The sequence below is a fragment of the Chaetodon trifascialis genome, chromosome 10 (assembly GCF_039877785.1).
Source record: "Chaetodon trifascialis isolate fChaTrf1 chromosome 10, fChaTrf1.hap1, whole genome shotgun sequence".
In the NCBI taxonomy this organism is placed as follows: Eukaryota; Metazoa; Chordata; class Actinopteri; order Chaetodontiformes; family Chaetodontidae; genus Chaetodon; species Chaetodon trifascialis.
Genome location: NC_092065.1, coordinates 23,143,336 through 23,165,081, shown reverse-complemented (window position 1 = coordinate 23,165,081; position 21,746 = coordinate 23,143,336). Strand labels below are relative to the sequence as shown.

General features: G+C 43.1%; 2 protein-coding genes across 2 annotated transcripts; one reads left to right on the top strand and one right to left on the bottom strand.

Moving 5' to 3' along the window:
- Positions 1–87: 87 nt before the first annotated feature.
- lcat (lecithin-cholesterol acyltransferase) lies at positions 88–7,678 on the bottom strand. The gene is made up of 7 exons (XM_070972244.1): positions 6,975–7,678; positions 3,812–3,968; positions 3,241–3,356; positions 2,922–3,017; positions 2,327–2,551; positions 1,868–2,063; positions 88–1,303 (listed from the first exon to the last, which is right to left on the bottom strand). The coding sequence occupies exons 1-7, from the start codon at positions 7,123–7,125 to the stop codon at positions 940–942; spliced, it is 1,305 nt and encodes a 434-aa protein (XP_070828345.1). The 5' UTR covers positions 7,126–7,678; the 3' UTR covers positions 88–939.
- Positions 7,679–10,474: 2,796 nt separating this feature from the next.
- uba2 (ubiquitin-like modifier activating enzyme 2) lies at positions 10,475–20,829 on the top strand. Its single transcript, XM_070972860.1, has 17 exons — positions 10,475–10,700; positions 11,809–11,892; positions 12,049–12,119; positions 12,255–12,319; positions 12,411–12,511; positions 12,663–12,784; positions 13,004–13,071; positions 13,335–13,456; positions 14,363–14,462; positions 16,779–16,930; positions 17,173–17,266; positions 17,448–17,560; positions 17,860–18,015; positions 18,305–18,401; positions 18,862–18,967; positions 19,256–19,395; positions 19,507–20,829. Exons 1-17 carry the CDS (start codon positions 10,560–10,562, stop codon positions 19,716–19,718), a joined length of 1,944 nt encoding a protein of 647 aa, XP_070828961.1. The 5' UTR covers positions 10,475–10,559; the 3' UTR covers positions 19,719–20,829.
- Positions 20,830–21,746: the final 917 nt, after the last annotated feature.

Below are 21,746 nucleotides of genomic sequence, written 5' to 3'. Positions count from 1 at the left end.
CAAGCAATCGATCGAGGATGTAATCGGCCAGACGCAAGGAGAGACGAGTAATGGATCAGCACGGATCATGTGACACACGTGACTTTTGTGACAATGTGCTTTATTATAGATGGAAACACTGAAATGCATTTGGTTTGAAATACATGTGACAGTATACAAGATCCCTGTCTTTTCACGTCATTCATTTATTGTGCGTGTGTAAACTACTGTATATGAGCCTGAGGAAAAAGTGATCTTATAATTATTTTTCATAAAGATTTTAAACAGATAACAATCTAAACATATTGAAATCCGTACAGAAATAAGACAGTGACATCATACACAATAAAATAGTCTATTAATCGTTCTAAATAGAATATGACAAATATGCATCATTGGGTGTACGTGCATAAATAATGAGAATGTGATGATTCATCATCCATCCAAAGTAAACAAACCAGAAATGTGTATTTTTCTATGTATGTAACAGGATTTGAGGTGCCTGAATGGACGGTGATTAAACTACACAGACGACAACATTAAATGAACCATCACAAAAAGAAAATCCCTATTGTTTTAGTTGTAATTACTGTAATAATTGTGTGTACCATAATTACCACCATCAGTCAGGGAGTTACAGCAAAATACAGTTTGGAAGCAGAACTAAACAGATCAGACTAAAAGCCATACTGCAAGTCATCAGCCTTTAGTTTAGATAAGGGGGTCCTGGTTTTTGGTTGGGGGGTCAGGCTTAGATTAGTCAGGATTGATTAGGAACTGCAGCATACTGTTGCATACTTAGTCTGGGAGGGGGGGGGGGGGGGTGTTAATAAATGTTGGAGGTGTAGGCAATTTTTTTAGTTTTTGACATTTGAACAGACTAAAACATCTGACAACAGCTATGTAAGAATCCAGCACTCCATGTGTTTTTGCTTTTTCAACTCTTAATGCTGTTGTCTGCTATTTAGATCCAGATCTGGCGTCAACCTCTCTGGGTGTGTCTGAATTGTCCTCCAGGATATGCTGGATTAGGTTGAGCACCTTTTCATGGAACACTATATCCAGGTGGGCCAGCCCTCGGTACTCTGTGACATGGACGGGCTTCTCCTGCTGTCCTATCCAACGTTTGCAAAGACTCATGCTCTGGCTGTCCACTGTGTCATCCCCATCGGCGTAAACAAAGTCCACAGGGTCCCCGTTGGGAAACTCCTCATCATAAATGTATGTCACTGGAGTTGGAAGCCCCACGCCATACATACACCACACCTCAACACCAGGTGGGTGAAGATCTCCGGTGAGGTTCTTGGTGTCCTCCCATATATACCTGGAAGCAACAAGAGATGGAGTGGTACAAGGAGCAAATGGTTAAAGCAGTTTGATCAATATTTTATGTTCAGTCATGAAAATTAACGACTATTCCTCACAATAATCTGTCTACGCAGATGCAACCGCAATAAAACACATTACATATCTGACCAGGTTCGATTCAATATTCCTTTATTCGTCCCTCGAGGGGACATTCCGAACATCCGGAAATTCTCATGAGCTCTAAAAGGTAAAACTGATCACAAATTACCACTGCCACTGTGTAGCTACTGTTCTGTGGAACACAAATTTCATTACTCCTTGTTTATTTCATTACTCCTTGTTTATATTGTTTTGTTGATATTTAATATTTAATGTCCTTTTACTGATGCCCTCTATGTTTGCTATCCACTTTTGCTGCTGTAATACCTGAAATTTCCCCACTGTGGGACTAATAAAGGTATATCTTATCTTATCTTATCTTATCTTATCTTATCTTATCTTATCTTAAAAATTCCCTTTTCCAACTTTGTGCCAGTTTAATTGAGTCAGGAATGTAGTACATCTTAAAGCAGTTGATTACCAGCCATCCTCAAAATTGATGTCAGTGAAGAGGCGCCGGTAGTCCTGGTTGGTGTAGTTAAAGGTTGGTGTGGAGATAAACACGTGGTCCTTCGGCCAGGCAGCCTCAGACGGCAGCATCCAGGGATTGGTTGTTGTCATCCTCTGCTCCTCGCGGATCTTGATGTTGGAAATCATCGGGATGCCGTCATTTTCACCTTCAACGGCAAGTCAAAAATACAGGAGGGTTACAAATCATAGTTACGGGTACAAATATGATTGAATGGATCAAATATGAGAGAATCAATTCAGGTGGTTGTTTCGATGTTTCACAATGTTAACAGTGCCCTGTGGTGTTTTTGATCCTTATTAGTAATAAAGGAAACGTATTTTTGTTGTACTGAGAGTGCCAGGAGCAGGTCCATTTAGTGGCCTTTTCTATTGTACCTATTGTATTCTAACTGCTTATTTAAGCCATTACCTGATGCCAGGACTCTAAGTGGTTTAACAGCGCCCCCCCATGGAGCTCCCAGGGAAATGAAGCCCTTGATGTACTTATCCTTCCAGGCCTGAGGCTGGTGGTTGAGGAAGTAGAGGACATAGTGGCAGCCCATGCTGTGTCCCAGCAGGTAAACAGGCTGCTGGTACTGGTCGTACATGTCCTCAACCAGGTCCTGCAGCTTTGTGAAATACTCTGCATTCTCATCTGTGGGAGGGGGTTGAGGGGTGATGACAGGAACTTAAGATAAGTGCATCCATAAGTGTGTGTGTGTGTGTAATGTACAATTATTATCCTCCTCCTCATCATCATCAGTATAAATACTGATAAAGAGATTGGCCTGACTAAATCTGTATTGTTCTTTAAAGCTCTGTTAATTCCTTTAGGCGATCATGTGGTCAGAAGAAAAAGAAGCGTGTTTCAGAAATATGTGGCAAACTTTCCATTTACATATTCTCTCAAGATAAAAAGTCCACCTGTCCACCGTGTGTGTTGTGACATTGTGCAAAGCTCTTTTAATCGACCAGTTACAATGTGAGTGTGTATGGGAAGATGCACGTGTGGTTTTGCTACTTACTAGGTGCCAATCTCCAGTCGTATGGTGCACCTCGCACCGTCTCGTTCCGGGTGTAGCCCATGTTAACCAAATGCTGCAACATTGTGTGAAAATAACCTGCAAAAAACAGCAGCAAGCTAATTCAATGCCAGATGTCTAAGGCAGCATTACTTGGTGTAAAGCAGAAAAGCTAAGTGCGTTTAGATATTTAATAAAGATATCTTGTGGAGGAATGAAGCACAGACATTTCTATGTTATTCGACCAAAAAATGCACTGAAGGACTAGATTATCCACAAATCCCAAACCTCAAATCCACCAGTACAGATGTATTCCTCTTACCAGCTAGTTTGTTATAGTCAAGAAACTCAATGGGATATGTCTGCCCAAATCCTGGCACCCGCACCTGCACCCCCGGTGAGTTGGAAGACCGCCGAGTCGTCCTGTTGTAAACAAGTCTGGGGCACGCACATAGACACTCACGTCAGTCGAGTTGAGCAAAAACACTCTCTAATGTGTCTCTAATAATATCTGGAAAAGAACAAAAATATTGTGGTTCCTCCAGTATAATTGATCTGTCCGGTATGACTGCTTAGACCAGACTGGAAGATTTAAAGCAGCACGGTAACAAAATCCTAGACCCTTCATAACGTCCACTGATACTGATCACAAACAGGTGGAGAAAGTGTAAAAATGACTGCAGTCAGGAAACTGGATATAAATGTTATGACTTCAACTTTTGACCAAGGGTCAGGATTTATTTTCCAAATGTGTAGCAACATCTGCTACCATCTACAGTAAGGCAAAGACGTCACTATGTGAATGTGTGCAGAACATGATGTCATTACACGTCTCGAAGGTGAAATGTAACACAGAAAGAGGACAGAGGACATTAGAAGTCAGTTAATGTTACCTAATGTTATCAATCCAGCAGTCTATACCTATAGGCATGAACATGTTGAGGTCAATCCACAGCGGGAACCAGTGCTCGGTTTTCTTGTAGCACATCCAGTGGACCAGTGTCGGCTTGTCTATCTTAGCTTCCAGGCGGTTCCCCAGGTTCCCTGGCACTGGACACACACACGTAGACGTCAGTGAATCACACTGCAATAAGCACTCTGCACACACACTGTAGGTCACAGCTGTCAAGATGCATCTGAGGGTTCACAAGACATTTCATGAAATGAGAAAGGAAGTGAAAGACCTTGTTCTGCTACATAAATTCAAGTTGATTTTTGGACTTGTTTAATGAAATATTTGACTTTTTTTCTCTGTGGACCTCTAACGAGGAGGTATGGACATATGTATGTGTGACAAGGTTTCACAAGTAGTGTCATTTCAGTGGGTCATCTGCTGAAAGGTTGGGAAGGGGGCCAATTAGGGCCACAACAAGTAAACTGCAAATAAATGCAAGTAAATTCATTCTTAAAACTGCATATTCTTTTTGGCCACAAGCCCAACAAGCTGCAAACACAACACAGAATATGATCATGTTATATTGTTGATATTGTATTGCTGTAATGCACACACCCCGTAAACACAGAGCAACATTAACAGTCGTGTTTCTGAACATCTGATGAATGTAAGGCAAATATTCTCCTGTTTTATTTTGGTGCCGGGCAGGTGGTGTTCTGGCCTTTATCAGACCTTTTCAGCTGATAACGGCTGCCTGCTGCAACGTGAACAAAGCTGATGAAACCAGAGTTTGCTGTCCAGAAACTAAAACAATGAGCATAAAGATGCCAAACATGTCTGTAGTACCGAGGGAACCTGCAGCCTGGTGCTAAATCTCTGCGGGTGCATCGCTGTGAGCATCATATTACACACAGACACTTGATGTATTGTTAACATAAAAATATGGTGCAACTTGAAATAACAATCATTGTGTGACCCTGTTTTATAAATACTACATTTAGGGTCTTCTTTTCACCTTATACTGTATAAGAGGGAAACTGTAGAGCATATTTGGGAAGGACTGAGGTTGAAATGAAAGTTTGTCTCAAAAATGTTTGGAGGACTCTACGAGTAGGAAAAATAAGTGAAGTATGTGCTATTTTTGGCCCTTTGTAAGACTCCTGAATCTGAAGATTCTGGACAACAATCACGACGGTATCTTCCAAAAAGAGCACGGTATCTTGCAGAATGTGTGACATTACAGACAAAGTGTATAATCAAAAGGTTCTTTTGACTAAACAGCAGGTTTTCTAAATGTTTCATAAGACACTGCATTTGCTTTGTTGACCCGATTTCGCAACTTTGCAAAATGTGGATGCCTGTCTTTTACACTTTCTACTCCACACTGGCAGATACAGCCATGCTCCTCAGCTTTATTTTTTGCCCTTGAACAAAATTTACTTTATCTATTGTTTGTCTGATCCTTTAGTCATAATAACCATCATAGACCAGAAACCCGTGCACTTCTCTGGCTGTCCTCCACTCGGAGCTCCAGACTTGGACAATGACCTTTTCGACTGCAAACAATGAGTCATGATCGGTGGGAAGAGAAAATGCCCCGCGGTGGAATCTTAAAAAGAAATACAAATTCTGATTCCTAATAAGGGCATCGAACACCGGCTATGTGGAATAACACATCAGTTTAATCTTTGACTAATAGTATACGTTGCATATAGGAGTCAGTGTCAAACACACTGAGCTGCATGATGACGGCAAAGGAGGACCAACAAATGAATCAAGTTTGCCCAAAAACCTTTAGAACACCTGATATATATGGAAGGAAGATGAAGACGTTTAGCCTTTTATTTATGTTTTACTGCAGCACATCACAATCAAGGGCCGTGACACATTCTCTTACCGTCTTTTCATGTCACAGACACATTATTATCGGGTGCTGCTTTTATATTACGCAGTTCTTTGAAGGCCAGCAACTGACGCAAAGTTAATAACACTGTCAGTCAGTCAGTCAGTCAGTCAGTACCAGGAGCACCAGGAGAGCAGAGCAGATGGACCCAAATGCAGGAGACAGCAGACAGACAAGATCAAACACTGAGCTTTTTTATTGAAAATGACATAAACTGAGAGGGCAGGCAAACAAAGCATGACTGAAACAGGAGAACCAGGAAGGAGCTGATTGGCTGGGGAAACACTGGGAACATGGCAGGGCTACTGGGGCTGATGGAGGGCAAGTCTGGGTAGAACGCGTGGAGGGAAAAGCAAGCTGGATGCTTTAAGGTCTAAGAGTCATATTCCTGGTTGTAGTCTGATGCAAGCGGGACCTTTCTCAAAGTAAAGACTGACTTCTTTTAAGCCTGAAAAGTTTGGCACCCCAGCAAATCTTAATGTTTCCATGGTAACAATCAGTGGCACCTACAGTACTGACCGGTGGTACCAACAAAAAAAAAGACTTAAAATATATATAATTTATATATATAAATGTAAAATATAATTTGCGGTTTGGGTCGCCTTCCTTTAGAGAAACATTGCTTTATCATCATATCAAAGATTACATAGAGGACCCCATAGGCCAGGCAGAGTAAAACCCCTACAGCTGTACACAAGTGAGGAGCATGAGCACCCAATCACGTTTTGGCCTATTGAGCCTAAAACACCTTCGTATGACGAAGATAAGCAGGAAACAAATAGAATGCAGGGTCAAATGTACAGAGTACAGTGTACAACATGACCAATAGCTGAGACACTGATACACAGATGTACAACCAGATAGATAGATAGATAGATAGATAGATAGATAGATAGATAGATAGATAGATAGATAGATAGATAGATAGATAGATAGATAGATAGATAGACTTAATAATTTAATTTCAGAATATGCACCAAGTACAGGACCAGGACAACCAGACAAGAGACCTCAAGATCAGAAAAATAAGCAGGACCCTCCTTAAAACCCTCAGAAATAAGTATTGCACTTTAATGATGCATCTCCCCAAATAGTTTTCCAACTAAATTAACCTTGAGGATATAAGCGTGGAGCTTTCAGGGCCTCTGTGAGCTGCTTTGTCAGGTCATCAAGCAAGACTCCACATTCTGGCAACATCTGCACAGACAGTCTGACATGTTAAAACGACTAAACGAACCACAACACTCCCTTCACTTACCAATAATGAGTGGTGGAGTGCTGTTGCTTGGTAGTCTGGGTTTGGCGTTTGGTGGGAAGACGACGTTGACGATCCAGAAGCCCGAGGAGTGATGAAGGCCCAGCAGGAATACAGCCAGCAGCAGCGAGCAGATGTTTGCAGCGGAGCCCATGTTTATTCCTCAGCTATGGTCCCGGACGGGCCAGGCTGTCCCCGTCTGTGTGCGGCTGGAGGCGGAGGGAGAGGCGGGCCGGGCACAAGCCGTGAGGTCAGACCAGAGGAAACGTTACAATATTACCTGTAAAAACTATTCACCGATGGGTTAATCTGACTCACTGTCTTCAGCCCACGCGCGCACACTCACGTGAACACAGGGATGCGAGACAGAGGGACACATAAAACGTGTATAGGTCACTCATTGCCCTATTGATTATTCCAAATTACACGTATTTATTTACACAACGCAAAGTCAATGATTGACAAAAAGCATTGACAGGAGCACAATTTTCTGAGGCTTAAAAAAAAAAGCAGTGCTGTTTTACTACATTTTTCGTGAATCGGTTTGTCCAGCTGGAGCAACGTTTACTCTTTGACGGCTGATTAAATTACGGATGAGTGCTTATCGCCGCGTTCAGATTCATGAAAACCGCTGCTAAATTGTGCAACCAAACATTTTCATTATATAATTTAGTGCAAAGCCTCCACGTCACTTCACATTTGTAACAGAGTCCAGCTGTGAGTCTCCGGACTGCGAGAACTTTCCGGTTCAGCTGGTGAGGCATTCAGGTTCCGCGTAAACTCCACACTTTAAGACTTGTGTGGAAATAATAATTTGTAACATTAGCATAGGTTAAGTTATCACATAATTATTACACAGAATAACACATTTTCGTATGGTAGATTGTCACACAAACGAACATGCATACTTTATTTTACTCTACATAGTCTGAATTAAAATAAAAATGCGTATGATTGATGTTTCTGTGCACTAAAGCCATGAATTGTTGTCAAGCCTTTCACTCTCTGTAACACCAAAATATGCCAATTAAAGTACCATGGTACTCCTTATTAACATAAAATACGCTCTGCTCTATTGATGGCGGATTTTTTTTTAAATAGAAAATCCGAAATTTAAGACAATCCAGGAAGGCATCATGGTTAACGTCATCTAAGCTCGGTGTTACCATGGACACAGAGTAGCAACAACGCTACAGGCTTCATTAGCACAGCAGGTGAACTGATTCTTCTATCATAATCCCTTAATTAGCACATTTCATAACTTTTTGGAAATCTTGTTTGTTTCATGAGGCTGGAGACAGCAAATACACAGCCAGTCAGACTCAACAATATTTATTAGCTACCACTCAATAACAATAACAATAACAACATCCTGACTGTGATACACTCTGTTCTCCTACTGTGCTTGTGTGTGGGAGGTTACTACAGAGCATTAACCTATGTTTGGACAGTGTAAATAGGGCACATGGTCAATGCCTCGTACGTCTTTCTACGTGGAATTTCTCCCACGCCACCATTAACATGATAATGTGAGAGAACAGCTTCCTATTTAACCAGGTCATGGGCCTGAAACACACTGATTCAGTTAATTTTTTCATTCTCTAACACCAAATCACAGGTTGTGTCATGACATTTTCCATATACAAAAGTGTCGTTTTCTCTCATAACTATGTGTAATCTAATATATATTAGAATAAAATCGTTAAAATGTCAACACTGGCTCAATGTTATCACTGTTGCCTTGCAGAAAGAGGGTTGTGGGTCTGATTCCCAGCTGGAGCAGGGTATGTTTGTATGTTTTCTGTGGGTTTCCTCCTTGGCTCTGGTTTCCTGCCAGTACCCTTGACCAAGGCACTGCCTTAAGAGCTGGAGTTGGTTCCTGTGCACTGCTCAGTGGCTGTCCACTGCTCCCAGTACTTGGATGCAATGCAGAGAAAAAAAATCCCTATAGAGACCAATAAAGGTCAATTTAACATAATCATTAAGTGTGGCAGTTAAGGGACATTGTGGCTGATGCAAGCAGGGTATCAGAAATGTGGGGGAAGGACCCAAATGCTTAGTCAGACCTTGATGCAGTTCAGTCATTTATCTGAGCCAGAATGGAGGCGTATGGAAAGGTAAAGCAGGTAGGGGTCAAATCTAGTGAGCAGTCCAACACAAGCAAACAAAAATCCAGTAAGGAGCAGACAGGAATCCAATGTCCAATCAATAGGCAATATCAATAGGCAAAAGGTCAAACTCACAGGTCAGGCAGGCAGAAACAGGGAACCACAACACAATACATGGCAACACACCATAATGACCTGACAAAGAACAAATGAAGTGAACTGGTATATGTAGTGCAGGGCGATTAGAGAGTGAGTTGAGATGAGTGGGGAAGCTCAGGTGACTGCAGGGCTGATGAGAGGTGGGACCAGGTGAGTCACTGGGGGGCAATCAAGTGATGTTTAAAGGAGGGAGAAGTCAGACAACATCTGATGGACAGATTGAGGACAGCGGGCCTGGGGAGTAGGAGGGCAGTACAGAGCCTGGGAGAAGTGAGCAGGGGCTGGAGGCGGGGGCCAAGGGGAACTGAGGGGCAGACTGTGGCGTGGGAATCAGTAGAGTTGGAGAAGATGAGGATCTTTCAATTCTAGGCTGTCTTCTCTGATTTTAAAGTTGATGTGGATACAACATAAGAATAAAAATCGAATGGTTTCTGGAAAATCCCACAAACATACAATAATGAAAGCCAAATCACAGTGGGAGAGATGCCACTAGAAACCACAAATTAGTAACTACTGGGCCTATAGTTAGGGACATGTAGAATCCTACCCAACACTACCCAGTAGTGCATTGGTTTGGAGAAACAGAAAATGTCTTAATATCCTCTGACTGAGATTTTATTCCAGTCAACGGAGATATATTATTCAAGCTGTTGAAGAGGCACTCCACAAAAATAACAACAAGGTATGTCACATAGATTTATGTGGGTTCTTGAGGGTCTGAAAGGAAATAAATAGGTTTGCTCAATTGCAAAGCACGGCGAGTACAGAAGGAATGGATTAAAAGTGACATGACACAAATGAGAAACCAAATGAATGATTGGAAGAAAATGACTGAATGGTGAACGCTAATTTAAATGTAAGATTACTGTTATATTCGTAACACATTGGCCATGGAAGGCAAATGACAGGACAAGGTGACTGCTGCCAAGAAATAGGCTACACAGCATATTTTCACTTTAAATTGTATGTAAAGAAAGAGACAAAATCTCACAAAAAATGCCAAGACAAGAAAATAAACTGTGAATAACACCTTAGAGGGAAACGAAGGAAAACGGTCCTAATCAAAATAATATACTAACTAGATGGAAACTATAATGAAAACTCAACCAAGGTAGGTTTAAACCTGTGATTCAGAGGCAGCGTGAAGTTGAATTACCAAGCGTCCACAAGAGGGCGCTAAGACAACATATTGAAACGTTAGAGTTTTACAGAAGAAGAGGTGATCCGGAAGTGGGTGGGACTTCGGTTCTACAGAAGAAGAAGAAGCTAGCCGCTAGGCTCCTGGTGCTGCAGGCTCTGGTTCTGTTTCTAGCCGATCAACATGGTCCAATTGGTGGGTTCCCTCCGAAAAGAGCTGGCTGACTCCCTTTCCACCTGCAAGGTGCTCGTGGTGGGAGCAGGAGGGATCGGCTGCGAGCTGCTGAAAAACCTCGTCCTCACCGGCTTCAAAAACATCGAAGTGGTCCGTCACACTGTTTGTTTGTGTGTGTATGTGTGTGTCTGTTAGCGAAGCTAGCTGGCTATCATGCTAGCTAGGTCTTTGTGTTGCACAGACTGCGCCTGGAGGTGTGCGGGCTCGGGCTAATTCCTAAGACGTGGCATTCAAGAAGTAAAACATGAGTCTGGTTTGTTGATAGCCCCTGTGTCCCCGAGTACATAGTGAAGGGGGTAGACCCGGGCACGAAGCAGTAAAAATTGGGCATTACCGCAGCAATGTAGCCGGAGCATTTGGCGCCATTGACACTGCTAAGTTAGCTAGACAACTTCTTTGTAATGTAACGGCTTGCTAGCTTGACTGTCGAATAGAGCAAAGCTTTTGTCACTGTCATTGGATCCAAGAAAAGGATTCGGGGACCTCCAGAAGTCCTTGAAGGGTCCTGATTCATTGAATAATCGATTAATATTCACCATTAACCGTTCCTAGGAAGACGGCTAACAATCAAGTGACAGATGGAATTAATAACAGTAACAGGAGTCATAAACATCACATAGTAAGCCCTTAAACTCTCTAAGGGGACTGAAAGACGGAGCTGGGGGACAGTTAATCGAGTAAAAATGTGCACAGTACCTGAAACTAGTTACCAAAATTAGCATGTACATCTGGAATATCTAAGGTAGTTATGTGACTGTATACTGTAGTTAAATTTGAGAAGAAGTGTGAGGTAGTTAGGAAGCTTTAACAGTTGAGCTCCATAGTTGAGAATCATGAGATTATTCCATGTAATTAGTAATGTTGACCTGAGTCTGTATTTTGGACTGTATTTTGAACCTCCTTGAACTATGTGATTCATCTTTAAAGAATTGTGTGACAGTAAAATATGAGTGCTGGAGCTTTTGCAAGTACAACTGAGTGAGTGATTGAAAAGTAAAAAAACTAGAAGATGGCTAAAGACCTTCATGCAGGATGGAGTAAACCTAACTGTCATCTAGCGGATTTGTTCCTAATTGACCTTGTGGTATTTAAATGTAATTGCTTTGGCCTGAGTGGCCACAGTGCTTGTATGATAGGTTGATTGCAGTTAGCTGTCATACACACATGGCTGACATCACAATCGTCTTAATCTTGGCAGATTGACTTGGACACAATTGATGTAAGCAACCTGAACCGTCAGTTCCTCTTCCAGAAGAAGCATGTCGGCAAGTCTAAAGCACAGGTACGTCCACATCGGCAGTCTGGCACTGCTAGCTGTAGGGTTGTAATTGTGTCTGAGCTGACTCTGCATTATGTTGAACAACCTGAAATATGTGTGCTCCACATATTTTGGACATGTCTGACTGCGTGAGTTGTTTTGTTGCTGTTGCTTTTGCAGGTGGCCAAGGAGAGTGCCTTGCAGTTTTGTCCCACTGCTAATATCACTGCCTACCATGACAGCATCATGAAGTGAGTCTTGTTCCTTTTACTTGTTTAATAAATCACATTTCCTCATGCTGAGTCACAGACTTTGTCAGTCAGGTCAGATAAAGTAAAAGTGACTCATATATGTGGTTGACGGTTGTCCTTTTTGGTTTGAAACAGCCCTGATTACAATGTGGAGTTCTTCAAAAAGTTTGTTCTGGTGATGAACGCTCTGGATAACAGAGGTATTCTCCTGTGACCTCCCGACTCAGACATCTTAATGACCTCTAAATGCCAACACATACAAGTGAAATAAAACGCTTTCTTTCTCCGTAGCGGCCCGTAACCATGTGAACAGGATGTGTTTAGCAGCAGACATCCCTTTGATAGAGAGTGGCACGGCTGGATACCTGGGACAAGTCACAGTCATCAAGAAGGTAGGACACACACGTCTTTGTTATGTGACTTGTTAACATCTGTCGCATAGATTTCCTATCCAGTGAAAGATAGAAGGGCAGCAACTATCCCATCTTTCACTGTGTTTCTGTCTTTGTCACACATCTTTCCCCCTCTTTCCTTGTCCTCCAGGGAATGACAGAGTGCTATGAGTGTCAACCTAAGCCCACCCAGAAGACTTTCCCAGGATGCACCATCAGAAACACACCTTCTGAGCCCATTCACTGCATCGTGTGGGCCAAGTATCTCTTCAAGTGAGGCTTATTTCCTGATTATTTTATTTAACACCGTACAAGCATCATCAATGGTCACAAATCATTCAAGTCGCCTACAGTTGAATCATAGGAACAAAGCACAGCAAACCCTCACCAGACTGGCTGTGCGCATATTTGAAAACAGTGTGATGTTTCAGATTCAACACAGGCCGGGATTCTGTCTTCTAATGGTTATCCTGCTTTGTTTGTGTACTGCAGTCAGCTGTTTGGAGAAGAGGACGCAGATCAAGAGGTGTCCCCCGACACAGCGGACCCAGAGGCTGCATGTGAGTGAGAGCGTGGCATTTTTGATAAATGATGAAAAAACAAAACTCATTCCTTTTATTATTGTACAATGCTCTTTCAAACAACTGGGCAAGGCAAGCACAGACAAGGCCACTGCAGTTTGTATAAAAAGAAAGAAAAAAATCAAATCAGTGGACGTTGGGGATGCAGCTATTGACTCTAATCCCTTATTTGTTGCAGAAAGGTTAGTGATACATGACACAGAAGCAGCGAACACTGTGAAATGTGTGTGTTCTGTTAACAGGGAATCCCGAAGAGACGGCGGCTCGTGCCACAGCCTCAGAAAAGGATGGGGACATCAAGCGAGTCTCCACTAAGGAGTGGGCCCGCTCCACAGGATACGACCCCGTCAAACTCTTCAACAAGGTACCAGGCAGTCAGACTAATCACACTTGTAGGGCTGTTTCAGAAATTCAGATGCAGACTTCTCTAAGTTATTCCAAATGTGTGGGGTAACCAAATGTTGGGTTACAACCATGATTCCAGGAAACCTGAGACGCTGTGTAAAACATAATGGAACGCAATCATTTGCAGACAAACTGTGTTCACTGACACGTTTTCCGAAGTGCTTCTGAGCTCATGCAGTAACATCCTTCATACAGTCACGTGTTCACAAAGTGGTGAACCTCTCTCCATCCTCGCTTGTGAATGACTGAGCCTTTCCAGGATGCCCCTTTCATACCTAATCATGATGCTATCACCTGTTATCAACCTTTTTACCTGTGGAATGTTCCAAACAGGTGTTTCTGGAGTGTTCCACATCTTTCCCAGTGTTTAGCTGCTCCTGTCCAACTTGTTTGAAACGTGTAGTAGAACACAGGACTTCATATGAGCTTCAGATAGATGCACAACGTTATTGTGTCGATAGCTGTGCTGTGTGCAGGCTGACCAGCTGAGCTGAACATTTATGCACAGCTCCGTTCACTGGAGCAGCTGACACCTGTGACAGGTGACGACTGTCTGTCAGGGTCACAGTCCAGATATTTGTTCTGTTTTGTTTTCATAGATTGTTACTGGTTTTGGTATAAACCGTGTTTCTGTATCAAATAGTAACTAAAGGTGCTTACATCTTGTTTGACCTACTGAAATTATTGCACTTTAAAATCAGGATTTGTTTCATTGATAGAGGAAGGTTTTAAAGGTTTTCTGATCATGTTGTCTTAGTAACTGAACACACAGCGGTTTGTGTGATTGTTAAGTAGCACAGTGTTAGTATTTAATCACCACAGACCTACAGTTACAAGCTTGGTTCTGATTGGCTCTCCTCCACAGCTTTTCAAAGATGACATCATGTACCTGCTGACCATGGACAAGCTGTGGAAGAAGAGGAAAGCCCCTACACCTCTGGACTGGCAGCAGCTAGAGAGCAGTGGTATGTCTGCTTAAATACTTGGTTGATTGAAGTTCGGGGGCCTTGCTGTCCGCTCAACCCGTCTCATCTGTCATTTTAATCATGAGCAATAAACCCAAATCTGAAACTCACAGCAGCAAGACAAGAAAGTTGGTAAAAACAGGAAGTATGACATGCAATGGAAGAAATCACCAAAGAATCAGAATATTTCCTGAATCAGTTCACAAATCAGGTAAATAACTTTGCTATGATGGAATGGAGAAAACCATGTCATATTTTAACAAGACTGGTTTTGGATGCAGCTTCTCGTGGCTCTCTCAATGAAGATCAGAGTGTGTGTTTGCAGGCGGTTACTGCAGTGAACTGTCCACTAACACTGGAGGGATTTACTCCTGTTTATCATCTCCTGCCCTGTGAAACATACCTGGCACTTAAACAATTAATGTCCACAGAGGAATGATATAATTATCTTTACAGTGCTTGAAACTGCTTACTGAGCTGAGCACAAATCCATTGAGGGGGAGAGGAGATTAATTAGTGAATCAGTGACTCCTCCCGTGTGTGTTTTCTTGAGTTTCGAGGTACTCCATATGTACTCTGTTTTGCTCCTAACCTCTCTACAACTAAACTCCCACTCCTGTGGTGAGCGGCTTCCTGCAGAGGGGAGAGATTACGCTGCATATTTCAGCTGTTACAGTAGGCTACCTGTTGACTGTATAAGAAACCAACAGGATGGTTGGTGTTGGTGGAACGACCCTCCATCGCATTTGTGTCTTCAAGTGAGGAAATGGGATATTCCCAGTTCACATAATGCAGTTGAAATTGAATACGTTTTTTAAACATCTGAACATCCAGTCATCACTAAGGCCCGCTAGTGCTTCATCCATAATTCCTGCAGGAAATGGCCTGTTTGATGAGCGTGACCTCTGCCCTCACTGCAGCGTTTCATCAGAATGAACGTTTCTAATGTGGCTTCATTTGCTCGGCACAAATTCAGAAATGACAAGATTCAAAACAGACACTACTTCTATTCATCATTACTTAATGCCACGTTAATTACGATGTACTGCATCCATGGTATTGCCTACTACTGCCTAGCTAGATGTTTGGCTGACTACTGCTGCGTAATATTATCAACATGATGAAACTATTCAGGAAGTCAGTGTAGCATTTCAACATGTGGTCAGTTTTAGGTGACTAATGCATGTAAACATGCACATGCGCATATGCACGCACGTCATGGGTGCACTCCTTAGGTCTGTCAGCGAATTTTCTAGATTCAAGCCAGAGTTGGTGGTACTTGTTGAAACAGTGAAAGATGAACCAAGAAGCTTTTGGTGAGTTTTATTTGTTTCCATCGAGTTTGAATGAATCCTTTCTGTACAGTCGGAGCCTGTCTGTAGTAAAAGCAGACATACATTGAAGGTGTGCCAACACCTGCTTTGTGGCTGCTGGCTGTAGGTTATGCTGCCACATGGTGGAGATCCCAGTACACTACAAAACAGCCAAAGTGATATGTAATACTGCTGTAACAGCTGATGTAGCACAACAACACAGTCAGCTGTGTATCAGCCTACAGGGCTCATAGATGATTGGCATCCACTGCAGCAGGAAGTGATCAGGACGTTCCTACGTGGTACCAACTTTGTCTACAGATTAAGGCGCGATAAATCAGTGACATTAAAGATTTGGATCTTTGACAGTTTGCACAGCAAACTTTCCACCAAACAGAAAACAACCTGTGGGTTCTCTGTTTAGCATATTCAGTGTCATTGTTAGTCATTAGTTTTACAGTAGCTAACTGGTCTTAAATAGAGCAGATGAGTCTGTGGCAGTATTCAGGTCTTGTTTGTCTGTTTTTTTTAACCTAATTGCAAAACTCCTGTCCACATATTTGACATAACTTTTGAGCTTTGCCTTTGGGGGGAAAGAACAGAAATGTTTGTAACTACCAGAGGACTTCTTACTTTAAACTGCTCAGTAACAGGTGTTCCCCTCAGCCTGGCTCAGTGCGCTTGAGCCCTGCTGTGATAAAAGGTCTGAAAGCCTGTCTGAACTCAGCTCTGTGCACCTGAATCTTTGTGGTTTGGAGTTCAGTTTCACTCGTGTGTTCCTGTTTGTGCTTTCATGTATCAGCCTTATTTCACTGTTCACTTTTAGTGGTGTCAGAGCTGTGTTGTGTTACCTCCCATCCGCCCTTTAATGCAGTAAACTCTGTAGCTGTCAAGGATCGTCGTGTTATTGTGTGCATGTATAGCCTCCCTGCATGTCTCTTGGCTCTTTTAGGTGTTTATTTGATTGTCTTTATGTTCATCCATTGTTGTTTGTCTGTCCCAGCATGTACTCAGGAGGAGTCTCCAGGTTCAGGTTTGAAGGACCAGCAGGTTCTGGGTGTTTGGGGCCACTGCCAGCTGTTCCAGCATAGTGTGGAGACTCTTCGCTTACAGCTGCAGGAAAAGGGAGAAGGAGCAGAGCTAGTGTGGGACAAGGTAACGCATGAACTGACAGAGGGAATGTTTGCATGGCTACTTACAGTAAAATATACATGTATTGATTGATAAACTGTTAGTCTGCACTGAGATGCATACATAAAGGTCTTTATTGGAAAAAACTGTTTCAAAGAGTTTGTTGGCCGTTCCAGGTTTCTTGCTTTAGAATTCACACCATAGCGACATGTTACTGACACACACATGCATGGCTCTGGAGTTTAGTACCTTCTTCTTGTTGTCAGGACGACCCTCCGGCCATGGACTTTGTTACCGCAGCAGCCAACCTACGTATGCACATCTTCAGCATGAACATGAAGAGTCGCTTTGATGTGAAGTGTAAGTTGCTCGTCTCCATCACGTGAAGTTTGCTGTTTTCTTCAGGCTGACTTTATTTCAACACCGAAGTGAATGCAAACCATCCCAAAGTTAAAATGTTATTTTACTTTATTATCGTCTGTAGTTTTTTTCTAATCAATAGCAGCTACATACAGCTTATTTGTTGTTCTGTGTGTTTCAGCCATGGCAGGTAACATCATCCCAGCCATTGCTACGACCAACGCCGTCATCGCTGGCCTCATTGTGCTGGAGGGGTTGAAGATCCTGTCAGGGGAACTGGAATCCTGTCGCACGGTTAGTTCAACGACCAAGTGTCTGTGACTGGTTGAATGAGTCCAAGCTCCTGTCAGGACCGGGACGTTTGCTCATGATTAAAACGTGCTGACACACTGCTTTAGTTTTACTTATAAAAAGGAAAGTTTTGGGATAGTTTGCCATCCTCAGTTTAACATGTGTTCTGTTAATACTGTTGCTTTCACACTTTGACCCAAAACAGCATCACGTGGGAAACTATAGGTTCAGACTAGAATCCTTTCCGGCAGCTCTGCCGTTTTTCCTTCCTTCATCTTGACCTTTGGTTTGCTCTTCTCCAGATTTTCCTCAACAAGTGTCCCAACCTCCGGAAGAAGCTGCTGGTCCCGTGCATCCTGGATCCGCCCAGTACTAACTGCTACGTCTGCGTCAGCAAACCTGAAGTCACAGTCAGACTCAACGTTCACAAAACCATGGTCCTCTCTCTGCAGGAAAGGGTAATACGACAAGCTTGTTCCTTCGTTTTTTGTAGCTCGCTGCTACGGCACACATGTATAAATGCTGACGGTGTAGGCTGTGTGTAGCTTCAACACAGAAGTGTAACTCCGCCTTAAAGAGTCTGATAAAAGCCTGTATTTCTTAAACGACAATACATGGTGGGGGGAGGGTTATTTGCTGTTGGATTGTAAATGCCGCTGTGGATTGTGCTATAATATGGGGGTAAGATGTTTATTGTAGCCTCATTTACTGCTTGTTGATTGGCTGTTCTGGTGTGCTTATTATCAGATCCTGAAGGAGAGGTTTGGCATGGTGGCTCCAGATGTTCAGATAGAGGACGGAAAAGGGACCATCCTTATCTCCTCAGAGGAAGGAGAAACGGAAGGTAAAAGGGTGGGGGGTGGGACAGTAATGAAAGCATTGACGTGCATAGAAAGGGGTGGAAGAAGTGCAAAAAAAGTAGTGACTGATGGTGCTTTGGTGAGTTGTAGTGTGGTGATTGTTCAGGAGATGGTGCTGTGGTAACACCTGTCAGTTAGTCCTGAGCTGAAACACATTCAGGCCAGACAGGAGACTTAAAGAGTGTTCAGTGATCAGCACCTCTGGGCGAGCTGTGCCTCGTACTTCTAGAACTGGAAATGAGCAGTTTTGTATTGGAACATTCAGAAATTATAACAAAATTTGGAAATGTTTTGTGGTATACAGCCTTAAAAACATTCACATTTGGTGAGTGTGTGTTAGCGGAATAGTAATAAATGAATGGAGTTTCCCCACATGTGTAGCACAAACACATACTTGTTATTAGGTGTGTGTGTGTAACTCTCATCCTGTCTGCTCCTCCACAGCCAACAACAACAAATTTCTTTCTGATTTTGGGATCCGTAACGGCAGCCGTCTCCAAGCCGATGACTTCCTCCAAGACTACACACTCCTCGTCAATGTCCTGCACACGTATGTCCTTCTGTGTGTGTGTGTGTGTGTGTGTGTGTGTGTGTGTGTGTGTGTGTGTGTGTGTGTGTGTGTGTGTGTGTGTGTGTGTGTGTGTGTGTGTGTGTGTGTGTGTGTGTGTGTGTGTGTGTGTGTGTGTGTGTGTGTGTGTGTGTGTGTGTGTGTGTGCGCGCGCGCGCGCGCGTGTGTGTATGAATGAAATACACAGTTGAATGATCCTATGTTTGATTTGTGTGGGGTATGTTTGAAGTTTTTAAAAGGATGTGTGTGTCTGTGTTTCTTTATTGACAGTGAGGAGCTAGAGCGGGACGTGGAGTTTGAGGTGGTAGGTGAGGCCCCAGACAAAGCTCCGCCCCCTCAGACTAAGGAGGAAGTTAACAGCATCGCCAACGGCAACAAGGACTCCGCCCAGCCATCCACCTCTTTTAAAGGTCAGCAGGAGAGAAAACTTCTTTTTGTCTTAGTTCACATCACATCATTTTTTTTTCCATTCACGAAAACGAATCCGTGTCTGCTCTTCTTTCGCGTGGAAACGCCACCAGCGCCGGCAGAGGACGACGACATCATGATCGTCAACTCGGACGAGGAGGAGGGGGCGTCGTCTAGCTCCGCAGCAGCAGTGACCAGCGGCACCAAGAGGAAGCACTCGGACGCAGAAACCGGCGAGACCTCCACCAAGCGCCCACGGACGGACCAATCAAGCGCAGCGCCTGCCCAGACTGATGACGATGACGACATCATCGCCCTGGACTAACCCGTCCTCCCGGTCTCTTGAAGGACTGAGAACTCTTTAAACGCTTGTCATTTTGACTCGAGACTGACAGTAGGCTTAAATAAAACACCTCTTTTATGAAGAACAATTTACTGCCCTGGTTCGTCTTTCGTCACTTCCTCCCTCCGACCGTGTTTGTGCTTTCATACTCCCCCTTGCTCTCTGACACGATGCTGTAAATAGATTCTACATTTTAAAGCGTTTTGAGAAATACGTACAACTGCTTTTGTTATTTTTATTCATTTCTTGTCTCTATGAAATGCTTCTCTTGATGGTCAAAACAAAGTGCTTTTTTTGTATTTTTTATAAACGTACTGTATTTCTCATGCTACACAAGTCAGGGTGTTTTTGTGCTTTGTGGTCAGGTTACAAAAGATTCAAAAAAACCAAAACATTTTCTGGAGTTGGAATATTGATCTCGGTCGTTGTGGAGGGACAGTAATGGACGGAGGCGGGAGTCTGCAGCCTGTGGGCTGTCATAGGCGCCGTTATCTGATGGGGTTGGGAAAGCACAGAGGCGCTGACGGAGTTTGGCCACGTTGTGCCATGGGGTCTTAGTTTGCTACCTCTTTTCTAGAACCAACATGTTTTGGCTGCGAGTACGTTAACCTGCCCTCCATGACACCGCCACAGTGAGGCGTCCAGCTTTTGGAGGATAAAAAAAGTTTGAGACTGAACTGTATCCTAAAGGCTCTGGCTCAGCTCAAGTCTTAGATCCAGGCGAGTAGTGTAATGTGTTACGGTTGCTTTTTATTCGTATGACTCGGTTGCGTTTGAGCAAAGAGGTCACAGTCTGTTGAGGTGGTTTCAGGCAGAGGTGGAGGTGGAGGTGGAGTAGAGGTTTCACCAGAACCACCGTCATTCTTTTTCATACTGCTGAGCTTCATCCGAAGCCGTGGAGACCTGTGCTGAGCTAACATAAGAACGGCGGGCACAAAGTGCAGCAGGTGAGCTCCTGCTGCCCTCTCCAGTCCCACTCCTGTGTCGGTGTCCATCTTTTTGTATTTCATTGTGATCTGACTTTGTTGAAAGCCTGTGAGAGCCCTTTGGACCAATTTTGGTGTAGACAATAAACTCAAGCAATGCAGAAGCTTCTTGTGTTATCTTGTTTGTCCTTCGTGTGGGTGCAAAGTGCCCTGAAGTCCAATCATTTCTGCACGTTTTGGACGGATGACAGAGCCATCCCGTTATTCTAAAGACTGTATAACCCAAACAGATGTTTTAGACTTGGTTTGATGATGTTAAGGGCCTGTTTGAACAGAGTTAAGCAAGATCTGAGACATCAACACACAATAGTGCTGAACTCCTTATCAGAAGGTTCAGAAAAATAAACACCACGTGTAGAAACATGTCTGTTGGAGCCTGCAGCCTCAGTGACATCAGCAGCTCATGACTGGGTGATCTTATTTTATTTTTTGTTCTGTTCAGAGATTAAAGTCTGACAGTTATGTGGTCAGCTCTGTACAGAGTGTGACATCCTGAGGAAGAGGAACTGTGAACACTTTGAACCCAGTGCACGCGCACACACACACACACACGCACACACACACACACACACACACACACACACACACACACACACAGACGGAGACTTTACTATAAATAAGCTTAAGAAAATGTGCTTTGATGAGAAGATGCATCAGTGTTCCCTGTGGGGTGTATATATATGGGGTGTGGGGTGTGTGTGTGTGTGTGTATATATATATATATATATATATAAAATGCTGCATATTTCACAAATCTGAATTCACTGCATTAAAAGCAGAGATACTACAGTAGTTGTACACTTAGGTGGAAGATCTGAGTACTTATTCCACCACTTTGAAAATCAATACAGTGATTTAGAGGAAATCAAAAGAAGCGCAATACTTGGAAAAGCATGGGAAATATATTTAGGAAATAAAGACAAATCTGTCATTGAACGGTAGGTGGGGATGTCAATACTCAGTGTGACTGCTCATGAAAAGGATTGAATGGGTTAACCTGGTTATACTTCATTTGTAGCATTAT